The 17,288-nt window shown below is 48.3% G+C and overlaps 1 protein-coding gene across 1 annotated transcript in view; it reads left to right on the top strand.

Moving 5' to 3' along the window:
* Positions 1 to 795: 795 nt before the first annotated feature.
* col15a1b (collagen, type XV, alpha 1b) overlaps positions 796 to 17,288 on the top strand; it is a 31,172-nt gene continuing 14,679 nt past the window's right edge. Inside the window, exons 1-11 of the mRNA XM_029831500.1 lie at positions 796 to 964; positions 1,093 to 1,157; positions 12,577 to 12,764; positions 12,933 to 13,142; positions 13,270 to 13,422; positions 14,752 to 14,826; positions 15,124 to 15,222; positions 15,547 to 15,652; positions 16,848 to 16,888; positions 16,954 to 17,082; positions 17,228 to 17,254. Coding sequence (XP_029687360.1) covers positions 954 to 964; positions 1,093 to 1,157; positions 12,577 to 12,764; positions 12,933 to 13,142; positions 13,270 to 13,422; positions 14,752 to 14,826; positions 15,124 to 15,222; positions 15,547 to 15,652; positions 16,848 to 16,888; positions 16,954 to 17,082; positions 17,228 to 17,254 — 1,104 coding nt within the window. The 5' untranslated portion in view covers positions 796 to 953. The remainder of the gene's footprint in view (positions 965 to 1,092; positions 1,158 to 12,576; positions 12,765 to 12,932; positions 13,143 to 13,269; positions 13,423 to 14,751; positions 14,827 to 15,123; positions 15,223 to 15,546; positions 15,653 to 16,847; positions 16,889 to 16,953; positions 17,083 to 17,227; positions 17,255 to 17,288) is intronic.

The raw sequence follows: 17,288 nt of genomic DNA on the forward strand, positions 1-17,288 counted from the left end.
TAAGTTGGTTTGAAGGAACGTCCCCCTGACCTGGTGAACGTCTGACGTCAGGCGTTCCAGATCTCAGCGTGATCGTGAGTTGACGTTAACGTGAGGGCACCCGCTGTAGCGTCTCTAATGTGCTGTGGTCCCATCCAGAGGACGCCAGATCAAAGGAAGCTGGATCAAAGCCTCACCAGCCTGAACATCCTAACCAGGAGACTGAAGCTGGTTTTGTCTGCGTGCTCAGTAGATTTCAGTAGTAGATCCCTTCTACAGGATGGGCAGCCCTTTGTCCTGATGGAGCACATCCAGATGTGGACCAGGTCTTTCTGGAGGCTCTTGAATATCATGTTATCACATTGCTCTGACATCACTTCTATCAATGAATTCTCACATTTACAGCATTTCCCATGGCTCTTGCAGGGAGCTACTGCATGTTCACATCTTTATACACTGCAAACCCGTGGTTCTTTATTCCTGCTCCTGTTTTATCCCGTCTGTGTGGTCACGGACAGATGTGATCAGCATGTGAGTGCGTGACAACACAACCTAATGTTGCCTGAGGCTGCCCGCTGCCCCCAGTGGCATTAGTCTGTACAGCTGACGACCTTTGAGCCAATGCTTCAGGATGTAATGTGCTAATGCTTCATGGGGGGATTCCTTCACATTTCTCAACTTTAGGGGTCTGAGAGTCACTCAGACTCAGAACTGAGAGGCTTTGTACTGAGAGGGGGGGGAGTGGAAAGGTGAGGGAGAAGGAGGGAGATGGAAGGAAAGAGGGAGAGAGAGGGGGAGAGAGCAGGAGAAAGTTATGGGAGGAAGAGGGGAGGGGAACGGTGAGAAGGAGGAGTGAGAGAAAAGGGGGAGAGCAACAGTGACTGGCAGACGGAGGCAGAGGCATCTGGGACTTTACTGGAATTTCATCACATTCATGAGTTTGAAGCTGGGTCTGTCTTCATCTTCAGGCTGAGATGTTTCAGGGGTGAGTCCTCTTCACGCTTTCTGCACCTTTTGGTAGCTTTCATGTCCGTCACCCCCCCCCCCTCCCGCTCAGCGTCCACACGGTTGTGAGGCTGAAGCTGAGCCCTCAGCGTGTCCATGTCCCCTCAGGTGGTCTCTGGCCCTGCGGCTCCTCCTGATGTGGCGGCTGGCACCGACCCTGCACACTGTGGAAGGTAAGAGTCCAGCTTGAGGTGGTCTCAGGAAGGATCCATGAGAGGTTCATCAATGGTTCTAGAATTACCGACCCACTCCGGGAACCTTGGCTTGGCTTTGGTTTAACATGGCAGTCGTCACGTGACGTTATAGCTTCATCTTTTAGCTCATCTCAGCTGTTAACATTGAACAAATGTGACGTTCCAAGATTGGAATTACATATCAAACCGAAAAGATCTGCCCCTAAAATTATGTTTAGGATTTCATTTTAAATTTGCAACTGTTCTCTGCTTCATTGTTCTGTGTTGGGCTTTCTTTTTCATGAATTAGTATTCGTGGCAATATTTTATGAGCATTCCGGGTCAAATGCACATTTTCAACAATTCCTGAGAGGTGGGATATTTTCCTGGAAAAAAGATGAGATGTGACGTCACTTTGATGCAGTTTGGAGCGAAATAGCAGCTCAGTTTGGGTCACGGGGATAATTGGACCCCCCCGCCCCCCCGCAGCAATGATGCAGCCCTGCTGACGGGGGTCAGCCCTCGTTTCTAGACCCACGTTCACCCTTGGAGGGTCCCTTGACTTCCTGCTGCGGGGCTGCTTGTATGCAGCTCTGTGTGTGTGTGTGTGTGTGTGTGTGTGTGTGTGTGTGTGTGTGTGTGTGTGTGTGTCTCATTTGCTCAGGCTCTACACCAGGGTGAGAGGTGACATCTTTAGTGTGTGTGTTCAGGGTTTCCGCACGTGTGTTTCCGTGTCGTCAGCATGTGGACGGGGACGTTCTGGAGCAGAAACGTGGTCCTGCACCAGAGACAAGAGAGCGCAGATCAGCAGATTCATGTTAGAGGATCATCAAGAGTTCAGAAAGGTGGAGGTCAGGGGTCAGTCAGAGGTGGCTGCTGGGCGGCTAACGCCCCCCCCCCCCGTGGTGCACCACCGAGACCAACGTTAAGTCTTTAAAAACCTTCAGGGAAAGAACAAATGTAGAAACAAACATTTTAATGTGGACACTTTTTTTTTTGTTTTTTTGTTTTATTACCTGGTTGAGAAGGTTCTACGGGTCTGTTCTACGGGTCTGTTCTACAGGTCTGTTCTACGGGTCTGTTCTACGGGTCTGTTCTACGGGTCTGTTCTATAGGTCTGTTCTATGGGTCTGTTCTATAGGTCTGTTCTATGGGTCTGTTCTACGGGTCTGTTCTATAGGTCTGTTCTATAGGTCTGTTCTATGGGTCTGTTCTATAGGTCTGTTCTACGGGTCTGTTCTACAGATCTGTTCTATGGGTCTGTTCTACGGGTCTGTTCTATAGGTCTGTTCTATGGGTCTGTTCTATGGGTCTGTTCTACGGGTCTGTTCTACGGGTCTGTTCTATGGGTCTGTTCTATAGGTCTGTTCTATGGGTCTGTTCTACGGGTCTGTTCTACAGGTCTGTTCTACGGGTCTGTTCTACAGGTCTGTTCTATAGGTCTGTTCTACGGGTCTGTTCTACGGGTCTGTTCTACAGGTCTGTTCTACAGGTCTGTTCTACAGGTCTGTTCTATAGGTCTGTTCTACGGGTCTGTTCTATAGGTCTGTTCTATGGGTCTGTTCTACGGGTCTGTTCTACAGGTCTGTTCTATAGGTCTGTTCTACAGGTCTGTTCTACGGGTCTGTTCTACGGGTCTGTTCTACGGGTCTGTTCTACAGGTCTGTTCTACAGGTCTGTTCTATAGGTCTGTTCTACGGGTCTGTTCTACGGGTCTGTTCTACGGGTCTGTTCTACAGGTCTGTTCTATAGGTCTGTTCTACAGGTCTGTTCTACAGGTCTGTTCTATAGGTCTGTTCTACGGGTCTGTTCTATAGGTCTGTTCTACGGGTCTGTTCTACAGGTCTGTTCTACAGGTCTGTTCTACGGGTCTGTTCTACGGGTCTGTTCTACGGGTCTGTTCTACAGGTCTGTTCTACGGGTCTGTTCTACAGGTCTGTTCTACAGGTCTGTTCTACAGGTCTGTTCTATAGGTCTGTTCTACGGGTCTGTTCTACGGGTCTGTTCTACAGGTCTGTTCTACAGGTCTGTTCTACAGGTCTGTTCTATAGGTCTGTTCTACGGGTCTGTTCTACAGGTCTGTTCTACGGGTCTGTTCTACGGGTCTGTTCTACAGGTCTGTTCTATAGGTCTGTTCTACGGGTCTGTTCTACGGGTCTGTTCTACAGGTCTGTTCTATAGGTCTGTTCTACGGGTCTGTTCTATAGGTCTGTTCTACAGGTCTGTTCTACAGGTCTGTTCTATAGGTCTGTTCTACAGGTCTGTTCTACAGGTCTGTTCTATAGGTCTGTTCTATAGGTCTGTTCTACGGGTCTGTTCTATAGGTCTGTTCTACAGGTCTGTTCTACAGGTCTGTTCTATAGGTCTGTTCTACAGGTCTGTTCTACAGGTCTGTTCTACAGGTCTGTTCTATAGGTCTGTTCTACAGGTCTGTTCTACAGGTCTGTTCTACAGGTCTGTTCTATAGGTCTGTTCTACAGGTCTGTTCTACAGGTCTGTTCTATAGGTCTGTATACATATTACTTGCTGGGGGACTCTTAGTGTGTGTGTGAGTGTTTCCTGTGAAACAGCATAAACCTCAGTCCCAAGTCCTTGAAGTCCTTCCATGTTTCCATGCCTGGAACCCTGAAACGCTGCTGCAGGAAGCTTCACTTTCCATTTGCTGCTGGTTGAGTTGCTCTGAAAGGCCTCCATGTTTAGCCCAAACGGAGCTTGTGAGAGGAGCCCAGCAGGGGTCGTTTCAGAGGAGACATTCCTGTCCAGGCCAGGTTGGTGCTGTTTGAAGTCCCTTCCTGATGCTGGTGCACTCGTGTGCATTTTGACTTCAGCAGGTTTCCTCAATGGGAAACCAGGAAAGAAGGAGCTGCTTGAAAGAGCTCCATACGTGTTGGGTCGAGCGAGCGGGCTCGCCGCAGTGGCGTTCCTCTGGAATGTGCTCACTGGGCCACGCTGACTTTGATTTGAGCACAGTTGGGCACAATGGCCTGACTGTACAAGGTGTCACTGCTGCAGGCGTGCGCCCATCGGCTCCATGGGAAAATATTACTCAGTGGAAAGTTGAGGCCAAGAATGTCCAATTCTTTGTGAGACGTGAAGCTCTTTCAGCTCCGAGCTGCAAGATGGAAAGTTAATGAGATTTATGCTGAAGGACCTCAGTGCCTGCAGTGAAGCTCCTAATGGCAGACATGAGCTTCTGTGACAGAGGGCACTGAAATGTCATTGTGTTGTTGAGATTTATGTATAGTGTTTCCATGGCAACTTGATCATGAGTCACCATCCCTGAGGTTTGTTTCTGTGCTAGGAGCAGAGAGAGCAACACAAAGAAAGTCTTATTGCTGCTAGAGATTAGAGGAAAATCCACCACTTTTCTGTCAACCAGGAAGCTAGCTTGAATTAGTTCTATCCACAGACGTGATACAGTCCACAGACGTCATACCGTCGACAAAGGTGATACTGTCAACAGTCCACTTGCGTACAATCCCAGATACCTAATATAGGCTAATATGATAGTCCACTGGTACCATACAGTCAACATAAGTGACACATTATTCACGATTCGCTCCACAGACGTGGTAGCATCCATTTACGTGATATAGTCCACTTATTTTACACAGTGCACAGACATGATACAGTTGACATACGTGAGAGAATCCCCGTACGTGACGTAGTGGACATATCCACAGACGTGACACAGGCCTGATTCATGCCGTCTCCTGTGTTTGCTACCAGAACTCTGGAGGGTATCTTCTGGACTCTAATCTCAGGTGCTGCTAACGTGTCTGTTCTGAGGCCACTGACTCGGATGAACACATCCACAGAAGCAGAGGTGACTCTTGGTCTTCTTTCCCCGTGTTAGTCCTCATGTGAGCTAGCTTTCTTGTAGCGCTTGAGGGTTTTTGTGACTGCACTTTGGGACACATTCAAAATGTTGGAGAGTTTCCAGACTGGCTGACCTTGTCTGGACTCTTTCCTTTGTTCTTTGCTAATTGGTTCTTTCATCACATGGATTCTAACAGGTGTCACACAGGACTGTCGACTGTGCACCAACCTCATGCACAACACAACTGATGCTTCCAGCCCCATAAAGAAGGCAGAAAATTCCCCTAATTAATCCTGATAAGGTGGCTGCAGGTGTACCTTGTCAAGATTACAATTGGGATTTGTTTTGGTGGTTCAGTGATCTGCCCCAGCAGAGAGAATGTGGAGCAACCATGAGATGATAGTTTCCCTTCTCTAAAGGTTATCTTTGATTCGGAGCAGCTGAAGTCAGATGACTGTCCCAGTGCAGTGAACAACACTTCCAGTATACAACAAGTGGTCGTGGTGCTACACAACATCACTGTGTCCACACTCCAAAGCTCTGGACAGCTACAATGAGAAGTGCTGCAAGTCCTCCCATCATGTGAGATCTTCTGACAGGCACCTGTCGAAAGCCAGGGCCTGTGTTTAGGCTTCATTAGCATCAGCATGGAAGAGCAGAGCCACAGCTACCGTCCTCCACGCTGCACATGCAGAAGCAGCAGACAACAGATGGTCTAGTCTTGGATACATCAATCAGGGCTTCCTGACCCTCACCCTCACCCTTAATAGGGAGATCTGCCTTGTTGTCTCTTGAGTGGACCATGAGCAGCTTTCCTTGAAGGAGGGCATCTCATTAAAGTCTTGATTTGAACGTTTGATTGAGCTTGTGTCAGTATCTAAGCACATGAGTTTAAGATCTATCTGTTACAATAGTAGGAGATATCCAGCTCACCTCATGGCTGGTGAACCAACTGGCAGAACCAACTGGTGGCCCCGGCAGCCTGATGACGGCCATCCAGGTGCCAACAAACTAGTCCCACACTGCCCACGAGTGTTCCGTCCTCCTGCTTGACAGGGCTGTGTTGAGCCCACTTCCCACCCCTGTTCGTCCATTCACACCTCCAGCTATAATCAAACTTGTGCGACATTAGTGAGACTCATCAGAGAGAATCGGAATACAGAGAGGGGGGGACATCTGAGAACAATACCCTGGTCCTCAACAACTCCAAGACCCAGGAATTAATCAGCGTTGTCATGAGAACAAAGAGAAGAGCCCCCCCCACCTTCCCTGTCCAAGGAGCAGTGGTGGACAGTCTCAGAGTTACTGGAGCCAGTGTTTCTGGCTCACACATACTGTTCTGTCTCCAGGAAGTTAAACTGAACTTGGGTCAGAGCACCATAGAGAGCATCCTTAGGAACTCTGGTAGGTGAAGGTCTGAGCACCTTCACAGACATCCTTATGAAGTGGATCACTTTGTGGGTCCAGAGCTGCTGAGACGAGGCTCCTGAGAGAGTGCAGCTCGTGAGCGCCCTCGCCTGGACAAACTATAGGTCAACAGGCTGAGTAAGAAGGTTCAGGTCATCACACATGGGTCATCTTCTTTCATCCCCTGTCAACTGATTCAGAAGATTAAGGTGGACCAGAAACAGGCTGAGCACCTTCGGCACGGCTCCATACATTATTGATTAATTTACCTTCTTTAAAGAAACAGATATTTAGTTTTATACAAGTTTTCTGTCTGAGCCACACATGAAAACATCATTTTCCATATTTTAGCTGGTTGGTAATATTTCCCTGATGCAGGATCAAGTCTTTAGCTCAATTTTATGGAGTTGATCAGATATTTATGGCCCAACAGGATCTCAGAGGCCTGATTCCTATATTGCACATTTCTACGCTCTCCTCATTCAACGATTGTCCGACTGTGGCAGGAAAGACTCCGCGCACGTTTCCCTTGTTTTCTTTATTCGCCTCAAAACTCGAAGGACTGAATGCTAAAAGCGCCAAGAACGCAAAGCACCTGCGTGAGAGGTACCTGCGTGAGCCACAAGACAGTGTTCCACAGCATGGTCAGGGCGCAACAGCAGGTGGCGCTCCATTGTTCCCAAACACAGAGTGCATGTGTGTGTGTGTGTGTGGGGGGGGGGTGATATACGTTGGTGCCATCATCCTTTCATAGTCGACAGAGTCCTCTTACTGAAGTCCACTTTACACAGCATATAAAGCTTATTTTATTTTTCTATTAAAGGAGCGTCAGAAATGTATTTCAAGTAATCCTGATAAGTCAACCGACATTAAGGAATCACGTCATTTCAAATCCTTACTCACTAGTCCGGAATATTGATAATGATGCTGATGTAGCTCCGCCCTCCACCGATCTCCCAATGATCCCATGATCCCAACTGAATTCGGTTCACTTAATTCTACTTAATGTAGGCACGGACCGCCACGCATGGAGCATAAACATAATCAACGGATGATAACGGTACAACGGACAGTTGCCTTGGAGATGTTCCAGCTGGATTCCCCACCCTGACGGGGGGGGGGGGGGTCATCTTCTACAGTGATTTTATTGATTGCACTTCAGCAACTTCAGCTTTGGCCACAAACTTACACGTGTGCGTGCGTGCGTGCGTGCGTGAACATGTAAAGAAGTGATACTCAGCAACCTGTGCTGCTGTCACTTGAACAGTTATTAATGTGCATTAATTGATGGGATGCTCATGTGATCTGCTTTGACAGTAAACCAATTAGATTTTATTATTACAGCGGTTGCTAGGTAGAGCAGGAAGTGAGCGGGAGGTGAAGGGTGAAAGGGTTACTCTCTCAGGAATCCAGAGGCCCCATACAGGGTGTGCATAGAGAGAAGGTTGGAAGAATGTGGGAGCTTTTCAGTAGCTTATTGCATAAAATCGTCCATTTCTTTTGCTGTTTAGCCACAGAAGCCACATTAAGCAACACGGACGGGCCTCAAGTTTAATTACTGCTGATTTCAAATTGTTGAATCCTCCTCAAACATTCACACGTTTCACTGGTGACAGGGTCATTGTGTAGAAATGAGGCCCAACACTGAAGGCCTCATTACGGTTCTGCGTAGCCTCTCAGCACCGTGAAGGTGGTTCCTACACAGATGGGGTTCACCTTCTTCTCTGAGCAACATCGTGACTGCAGGTCCAAACGAGGGGCAACGTTCAGAACTTGTATTTAGAGCCAGTCACTTCGGAATTTATGGTTAGCAGACAGCAAAGCAGCAACACACGAAGGATAGAACAGGAAGCAACGTGGAGTAGCCACGACTGGGAATGACCTATTTTTGGCGAACCACTCTCGGCTCCCCTGGTCTGCGTGGTGGTCTGGGTCGCTATGCACTGTTGGGCGGGTGCTAATGGGTTCCTCCAACCATGATGAGATGAATTAAGAGCAGAAAGTTCATTCCTGGTTCTTCTGCACTTCCTGTTCCCTCCCCATCTGAGAGTGCTTCAGGTGCTGTCAGGTGTAGAAGATTCCCTCCAGATGTCCGATTGGTGGAGCTGCCGTATTGGTTGACCTTCTGGACCCTTTTCTCATGTGCTCACAGGATCTATGAAGCTCATTTAGGGAGATCAATGGGGTCTTTTATAAGCCTCCTCCAGATCTGTGGCTGGTTCCGGTCTCTGGGTTCTGGAGTCTGTTCCTTAAAGCTCATGGTTTGGGTTTTCCTCTGATATTAGCTGACATTCTGTAGATGGCTGTGTGTCTCTACAGAGCCTTTTATTGAGCTTACCACAGAAGCAAGCTGTAACCACATCTCAGAGGTGAAAGGTCACAAAGCTGCTGTCAGGGGTTTAAAGCAGCACACTGGTCACCAGCCCCTGGGTTTGGGTCCTTAATTTGGATCCTTCTGTTTGGGCTTCGCTCAGTTTCTAAATGTGTTTCTAGGTGCAGGATCCTAGAAGGGGATCTTCCAGGAGACCCCTCACCCATCTGCCCACCCCATGACTAATCAGCCTTGCTGTCAGATTGGGTTTTTCTGCCCCTGTCCTTAAATCTTAAACCGATCATCTGCTCCACTGGAGACCAGTCCAGATTTCCCTCCCTCAGGGGTTGATGGTTCCTTGCTGGTATGGCGGTGAAGTAAAAAGAGCAGCACAAATTCCACATGTTGTCCTGTAATAAAGTGGCTCGTGAAGGATTTCATCCTAAATAAAGGTTCCACATCGATGCTGTGACTGAGGAGCGCCCGTCTGTTGGGGAGACGCTGGTCTGGGGTCCCGTCTTGCCACAAATAACTTGATTTAAATGAGGCCATTGAAATTGTTGCTAACATCCCATTTTCATATGACGAGCTTTTCATTCAATCATGTTTGCAGTTTCAGATTTGCTTCAATGTTTCAAATCTTTGGAGTCACATTATTCAGTCTAAATGTAATTGTTTAAGGTTAGGGTTCTATCTAGTCCAGGACGGCTGAGATCATCTTTGTTGAGGGAACAACTGTTTTCCTGAACGTTCACGCCCCGGCCACTTTATTAGGTCCACCTTGCCAGTGAAAGCTTGGATCCTCTTCTGCCAGAACTGCCTTATTTCTTCATAACACACCTTCAACAAGGTGTTGGAAACACTCCTCAAAGATCTTGGTCCATAGCCAAATGAGAGCATCCCGTAGTTGCTGCAGGTCTGCGTGCTGCACATCTATGATGAGAATCTCCTGTTCCACCACATCCTATAGCTGCTTCACTGGACTGAGGTCTGGTCACCGTGGAGGCCCCTGGAGGACATGGTCAGCCCATGGTCAAGAAACCAGTTAGAGATCTGAAATCTCAGCATTGTGACATGGTGCAGCATCCTGCTGGAAGTAGCCATCAGAACAAGGTTCACTGTGGTTGTCCAGGGGCGGACATGGTCAGCAACAATCCTCAGGGAGGCCGCAGCACTTAAATGATGCTCAACTGGTGCTGAGAGACCCAAAGTGTGCCAAGAAAATCCATTACACCACCAGCAGCACCCTGAACCTTTGATACCAGCCAGAGTGGATCCCTGGTGTTTACAGCAAATTCTGATCGACCATCTGAATGTTGCAGCTGAGATCCAGACTCATCAGACCAGGACACATTGTTCTGATCTCCTGTGGTCCCGAGCTGACAGGAGGGGTACCAATGTGGCCTCCTGCTGCTCTAGCCCATCTTCTTCAAGGTTCCACCTGTTGGGTGTCTGGCCTCTCACATCATCACACAACTGGTGCTCTCTGGACACCTTCTCTCGACACCCTGGAGATGATTGTGGGTGAAAATCCCAGGAGATCAGCAAGTTCTGAACGACTCGGACCAGCCCGTCTGGTACTGACAACCAGCCACCTTCAAAGCCACTGACAGTAACTGGCCTCTCTTCCCCATTCCGATGCTGTTGGATCTCCAGCTGTGTGATAGTCAGACCTCAGTCTACAGGTAACCCAGTAGTATGCTAAACATCTGCTCCCATCAGCTGTTTTACTCCTCACAAATGGCCCTGCTCCCTTTATGGGCCAGTGTTTTAGTCAGCTGGAACCACTACCAATGCAACCTCTCCCCAGGCTTCTAACTGGCCACCTTATTTTTGCTTGCATGATCATTTCTAACAGAGTCTAAACTCAGAGACGTCCAGGCAGCAGGACGGAGGCTCCTGGACGTCAGCGATGCACATTCATGCATCAGAATATGTCCATCAAGTCATTTCAGCAAGTTTTAGACCTAAAACATTTAATATTGAAGGTTCAAGCAGTGTCAAAGAAACAAAGACAGATTTAAACATTAGAAGTGAGTTTATGGCTTCAATCCTAAAACGTTTTAGTCATTAAATTACACTGTGTAATTAATGAGAAGGGGGTGCACAAGGGATTCAAGTCACTCTATAACTGTCTGTGGCACAAAGAGAGGAGAGAAAATCAAGTGAGAGTTTGAGAGAGGAGGGGGCAAGTGTGTATTTCCATGGGGGGAGCAGCAGGAGGAGGAGAGAGATGTTGGAGAGTCACAATAAGAGCCAGAACCGTGACTGTGCAGAGGGAGGAGCATGAAGTGGCTGCAGCAGGAACTTAAAGTGGTTCTCCTGGATCAGAACTCTCCACCCTTTCATTCCTCACTGTGAGTGAAGGCCACACCGAGAAGATGGCCACCTTTTACCTTCCTCTTGCTCTCGTCCTCCTCCTGTCCTGTCCAGCACCAGCTCAGTGGTTGAGTTTCATCTGCGCCAATCCTCAAACCAGCCCTTCGCCTCCCTCCCACACCTCTGCCTCTGTTGCCTCTTCTGATGCCAAGGAAACAACAGAATGGTTGTCAAAGGAGGACGTGGTGATGGAAAAGTCTGTGGAGGGAAGTTCCCACAGCCCTGGAGGCTCCGGGACTGTCCAAGCTGGAACTTTAGCTCCAGCGAAGGCTGCAGGTGGAGGCAGCCGAGGCAGCTCCCAGTTCAAACCACTGAAACAATGGAAATGTGGTGAGTACCCAGAACCTTCCATTAAAAAGAGGGAGATGCAACATTTGGTGCGTTGCTGCGTGTAGCCAAGTCACATGTTAGTGTTGTCACGGCAGCGCCGCACTGATTCCCTGCACAGACAATACACCATCCCATCATCATCATCCTCTCAGTTGGTGTGAGCTGCACAGGCGGCACCAGGGTTCATTTTTGGATCATCTGCACGTCAGATGAGGAAGCAGAAGCTGGATCCTTCAGCTGGATGAGAAGAGCAGGAAGCTCCCATGTTGCTGTCCTGTGGGGAAGGAAAGTGGGCTTTCTCACATGGGCTGAAATGACCTTCATCTCCCAAAGAATGGAGCGCGACCTCCTCAGGTCAGACGTTCCAACGGATCAGCACAGATTCCTGTTGATCTCTCATTAGTCTCTCTTAAAGTGGACCGCTGCTGTGGACGCTGTGGTCTGCTGAGGGCTCCCAGCAATCATGTGATGAGATGATCGACTCCACTCACAGCGAGAGTTCTGTCTGTGTCTCACAGGACCGTTGGGAACCACTCAACCCAGTAACACTCTCAACATGGTCCTGCTCTACTTCTGATGGCTGCCATCCAAGTTATGAATAATAATCTCTACAAGTTCACTGTTGCCAAGCAGCAGATTCCAGCAATCCTGGTTTTGGTGTCTCTTTCTGACCATGTGACAACATCCTATCACTACCACACACACACACACACACACACACACACACACACACACACACACACACACACCCCGCCGGCCCAGGAGGGTGTGTATTTAGTGTTCAGGGGGATTATGCCTGAGCAGCGTGGCGAAGCAGCACCTGAGTCTCATTAAATCCATGTGAAGATGAGTGTGATGCTGCTCTTCCTGCCTGAAGCTGCTTCTAAAGTCCAGATGAAAAGGTCTTGGTTACACATCAAAGGATGTGTTCCACCAATAGTTCTGAGCAGGAGATTCACTAAAATTGAAAAGTTCCTGCATTATCGTTGCCGTGTTGGGATCACTGGTTGTTTGGAGCAGCACAACATCAAAGCTTTGGTGACGACAGCGGTCGGTCGCTCGTAGTGTTTTGCTCCTCTTTGGCTTCTTGTCACGTAGGATTCCCTCATGTTTCGTGTTCTTTAACTTCCTCTCTGTGACGGACTCGCGTTGTTTCACATTCGTTCTGTCAGACCGAGCTTCAGGAGGTCATCTGGATCTGATGCAGCTGATCGGAGTCCCGCTCCCTCCCTCCGTCTCCTTCGTTCCTGGCTTCGAGGGTTTCCCAGCATACAGCTTCGGGCCCGATGCCAACATTGGACGGCTGACTGCGACCTTCCTTCCAGGGTCGTTCTACAGGGACTTTTCCATCATTGTCACTGTAAGCCCACATCCTTTCAGAGTTGTCCGGAGTTACCAGTGCATGGGGTCCAGCTCAGATCAACTGAGCTACACTCCAAATACACCATAGACGTGTTTTCACCCGGGGTGCACATGGCTGAAACATTCATATCAGGCTCGTGTTGATTTGACTTGTTGGCTGCCACAGGTGCGTCCGGCCACCCAGAGAGGAGGAGTCCTTTTTGCCATCACTGATGCCCATCAGAAGGTGGTGGAGTTGGGTTTGGTCCTCACTCCAGTGCGTGGGGGCCTCCAGAGCATCCTGCTCTACTACACTGATGGACAGCAGGCGTCTGACAGTCACAAAGCTGCTGCCTTTACCGTCCCTGACATGACAGAGCAGTGGACCCGATTCACCGTAGGAGCCGGCACCCGACACCTTCTGCAGAATCTACACAAATAATTGAGCCAATAATGCTAACCTTCTAGTCAGAAGCTCCGTGTACCTGTTCATAAACTAACACAGTGAATGTGGTGTGTCTCAGTTGGTGGTGGAGCATGAAGAGGTGCGTCTCTACATGGACTGTGGGGAGGCCGACAGGACTACGTTCCATCGGACACCAGACAGACTCACCTTCTCACGCAATTCAGGCATTTTTGTATCAAATGCTGGAGTCACAGGACTCGACAAGTTTGTGGTAAGCCAAGAAATTCACCACGTTTTAGTTCCAACCAGCATTTTACAGATGCACAAATGATTAAATAATAATAATAATAATAATAATAATAATATGTAAATGTGATCCAAAAAGCCAATGAATATGCACACCAGGATGTTTGGAGACCTCGATAGAAGGTTATAAACGTGGTCACATGTTTGAGGATAAATCTTCAGATAGAAAATGTGCTGAAAACGAGGCGGATTGTTGGGTTCTGCTCTCCATGTTACGGTTTCGGGGGGTTTTAACAGACCTCCAGGGACTGCAGAGAACTAGGCAACAGAAGCAGTCCAAGACTGGGAGTCAACGTCAGTACTTTACAGGTCCGTGGGTGAGTCCTCCAAGGAAGCAGCCCCCCTGGACTGCAGAGAACTCGGGAACAGAAGCAGTCCAAGACTGCAAGGAGCACGGGAGTCAACGTCGGTACTTTACAGGTCCGTGGGTGAGTCCTCCAAGGAAGCAGCCCCCCTGGACTGCAGAGAACTCGGGAACAGAAGCAGCCCCCCTGGACTGCAGAGAACTCGGGAACAGAAGCAGCCCCCCAGGACTGCAGAGAACTCGGGAACAGAAGCAGCCCCCCTGGACTGCAGAGAACTCGGGAACAGGTTCTGCTCTTCTCCGGTCCAGCAATCGGCGTGAAAACCTCAAACATGCAGGGAAGGACCAAGCAAAGCCACAACACTCAACAAGAGGAACCAAACCCACCACCCTGGCCCCGACAGACAGGCACAACCTGCTTAAGTAGGGGCAGATGTAAATTGCCCACAGGTGCGCCTGCAGTGCCGGCTGCTGCCAATTGTGCTCCACAGCGCCCCCTGCAGGACAAAGCAGGCACAACCCTGGGCCCCAACACTCCGTCCTGTTAGAATGTCGAAAATGGGATGAGAAAGATGGATTTTCTTCCGCGAGGAATCTCCTAAATGGCCTCTGATGTACATGCAAAACAATTCCACAGCAATAAGTAAAGTTAAAGTTCAAATTGTGATTTGAACAAAAAAACAAACTAAGGGACTTGTAAAGGACTTGATGGCAGCCTGAAAAGAAGTTTGCAGTTGGGGGGAATGGAGGAGAGGATGGAAGTAGGTGCAGATGAGCAAGTTTATTATGTCGGATCCAGGACTGGAGGCAGGATTCTGAGTCTGCTGCTCCCACATTTAAGGGTTACAGTAAAGAAAAATGGAGCTCTGATGAAATGTTTACAGACCTTTTAGAATTGATTTTAGAAAGCCTGACAATGCTTTTGGTGTTTTGGAAAACTATTTTCAGATAAAAACCAACACTTAGTTCGACCATATTTGCACCTTGCAGGGATCTATCCAGCAGCTGGTGATTAAAGATGGTCCACGGGCAGCAGAGGAACAGTGTGAGGATGATGATCCTTATGTAAGAAGCACACATGCATAATATCAGCAGCTACACTCACTCTCGTGTTCTCACAAGTGCTTTAACTGCACTGTTTTTACATGCTAAAAGCAGATTACTGTAAATTCTCAGTTGTGAAGGACCTGGAGCACCGGAGCTTGAACCGCTCGACAGTTCCCCCTAGTGGTTAAATTCAACATAACAATCTGCTGAGTTATTACAGTAAAACTATCAATCTCATTTTGTACAAGAATCCAAGATGTGTGTGTGTGTGTGTGTGTGTGTGTGTGTGTGTGTGTGTGTGTGTGTGTGATAAAGGCCTCAGGATACACCAGTGGAGATGATTCCATGGATGATGGGGAGATGGAGGAAGAAGTGATGAAGAGGTCAAAGGAGCGAAACCACAGTAGCTTGCCGGTAGGACGTGTGAAAAGCTTCTACAACTTCCTGCTTCATATTCTCATCCAGTAATCAAACGGTGATCAAACAGAGGCACCGGTACTCAAGTAAACAGCAAGTGGAAGCAGTAAATAGCTGATCTGCAGTATGTTTGTTCTAAATCTGAAGGATGTGTCTCCACAGTGTTGGAATTCTTTAAACATCTATTATAGCACTGGGTTCTAATACTGTTATAATATGGTGTACAGTGCAGCTTTGGTTAAGGCTGGGACCTTCAGACCTTCAGAGAAGTTTAATTATGATGGCTTACTCACATTCTGTCATGTTGACTTCCTCAAACAGGACCACGGCGTTCCAGTCAGAGCTCCACCCACCGAAGCGCCGCAGATAGAGCTCGATGAGTCCTCAGGACACCAGCCCTCCTCAGAGACCAGTCAAGAATCTAAAGGTCAAGAAGGATCTGAGCTTTCAGTCCCTGAACCTCCATCCTTCCTTAATATCCCTCCTGAATTTGAGACTTTAAAATGCTGCTTAATCCATTTCTGCATGGCTGTAGATGATGTTTGAGCTGTTCTGATGAACCCACATCAACTGGGTGGAGAGCTGTGGAGAGCCTTGGATGACATTAATAACACAAGGAGAAGGAGCAAAACCTGCTTCATATCTGTCTTTAAATGAGTCCTTTTGTTAGGTGGAACAGAAATATCTCTTTGATTTGGGTGAACAGTTCCACAGAAATGGACCAGTGAAAGAGCAGAGACAGTGCTCAGGTGAATGTGGTTCAGTGAAGGTGATAATGGGCACCATGTATGCAGGGCTCTCACATCTCTGGGGGACCACCTGTGCTCCTCGTTGTGTCGGGAGGTGTTTTTGAGGATGTTGGCTAATAATGCTGAAGCTTCCTTCTGGGACAAACACAGTTGCTTTATGGGTAAATGCTGACTTTACTGAGTAAAACTGCTGTCGTGGGAGGTCAGGACGACCGGCCAGGCCCTCGGGTCCTGAACCTCCGTTCTGGGAGATGCATTGATGTAGAGCCCAAACTCTCAAATATTGTTGCCCTGAAGGGCTCCAAGCTGCTCCACTGTGATCCCCCCCTGTCCAAAAACCAGGAAAGAAAGGAAAAAGAAATGTGAAGGAGAGCCACAGATGAGGCATCCATCTCCCTGGGATGGACAGATGTGCAGTAGATGCCACATGTATGGAGAACATCAGCATGAACAACAGTCATAGATCTGTTCATGGGCCCAGGTGCATCTTCAGTTGTAGTGGAAGGAAGCAGGTAGATAAAAGAATAAAAAGATTAAATGAAAAGCTGGTGACATAATGGTGCAGTAGTTGGCACCATGACATCACAGCCAGAAGGTTGCATCTTCTCCCAGAGCCCTCTGGTTCCTCCCCCAGTCCACAGAGACACATTTGGGACTGACCTGGTGACTCTACACTAACCTCAGATAGGAATGTGAGTGGGAATGGTTGTTAGTTTCCTTGTATGGAGACACAACAAAGGACATGAGTGTCAACATCTGGAAACAAGCTAATTATGTATGAATGTCCTGAAGTTCATCTGTCAAAGGGGTTTGTTGATCTAGTATGACTATGATTGTCTCCTGACAACATGCTAATGTCTCATACGCTAACAGGACCATACAGGACAGAAGAGCCTGGAGAGACATCCAGGAAGGTACATCCAGGCGCCTACATTTGCTGCACAGCTGCATCTGTCAAACAGGTCCTCTTTGTTCTAAGGGTCACATTAAACCCGGGGTGAAAGGAGAACCTGGAGATCCAGGAGCCAGAGGTCCACCTGGTCCACCTGGCCCGACCTCTATACCTGGACCAAGAAAAGAAGGTGCGCCAGGCAGAGATGGACAGAAGGTGTGAGTCAAAGAGATACTATGAATGTTACCGTGATGATGATGATGATGATGATGATGATGATGATGATGATGATGATGATGATCTGATTTTGGTTTTGACTGAGCTGTTTTGACCTGAGTTAAATCTCTGATTGTCTTTACAGGGAAATAAAGGTGAAAAAGGGGATCCAGTAAGTTCCTTTAGTGTCTTCAGGTCTTCTCTGT

This window comes from Takifugu rubripes, chromosome 22 (assembly GCF_901000725.2).
Source record: "Takifugu rubripes chromosome 22, fTakRub1.2, whole genome shotgun sequence".
NCBI classification, from domain to species: domain Eukaryota; kingdom Metazoa; phylum Chordata; class Actinopteri; order Tetraodontiformes; family Tetraodontidae; genus Takifugu; species Takifugu rubripes.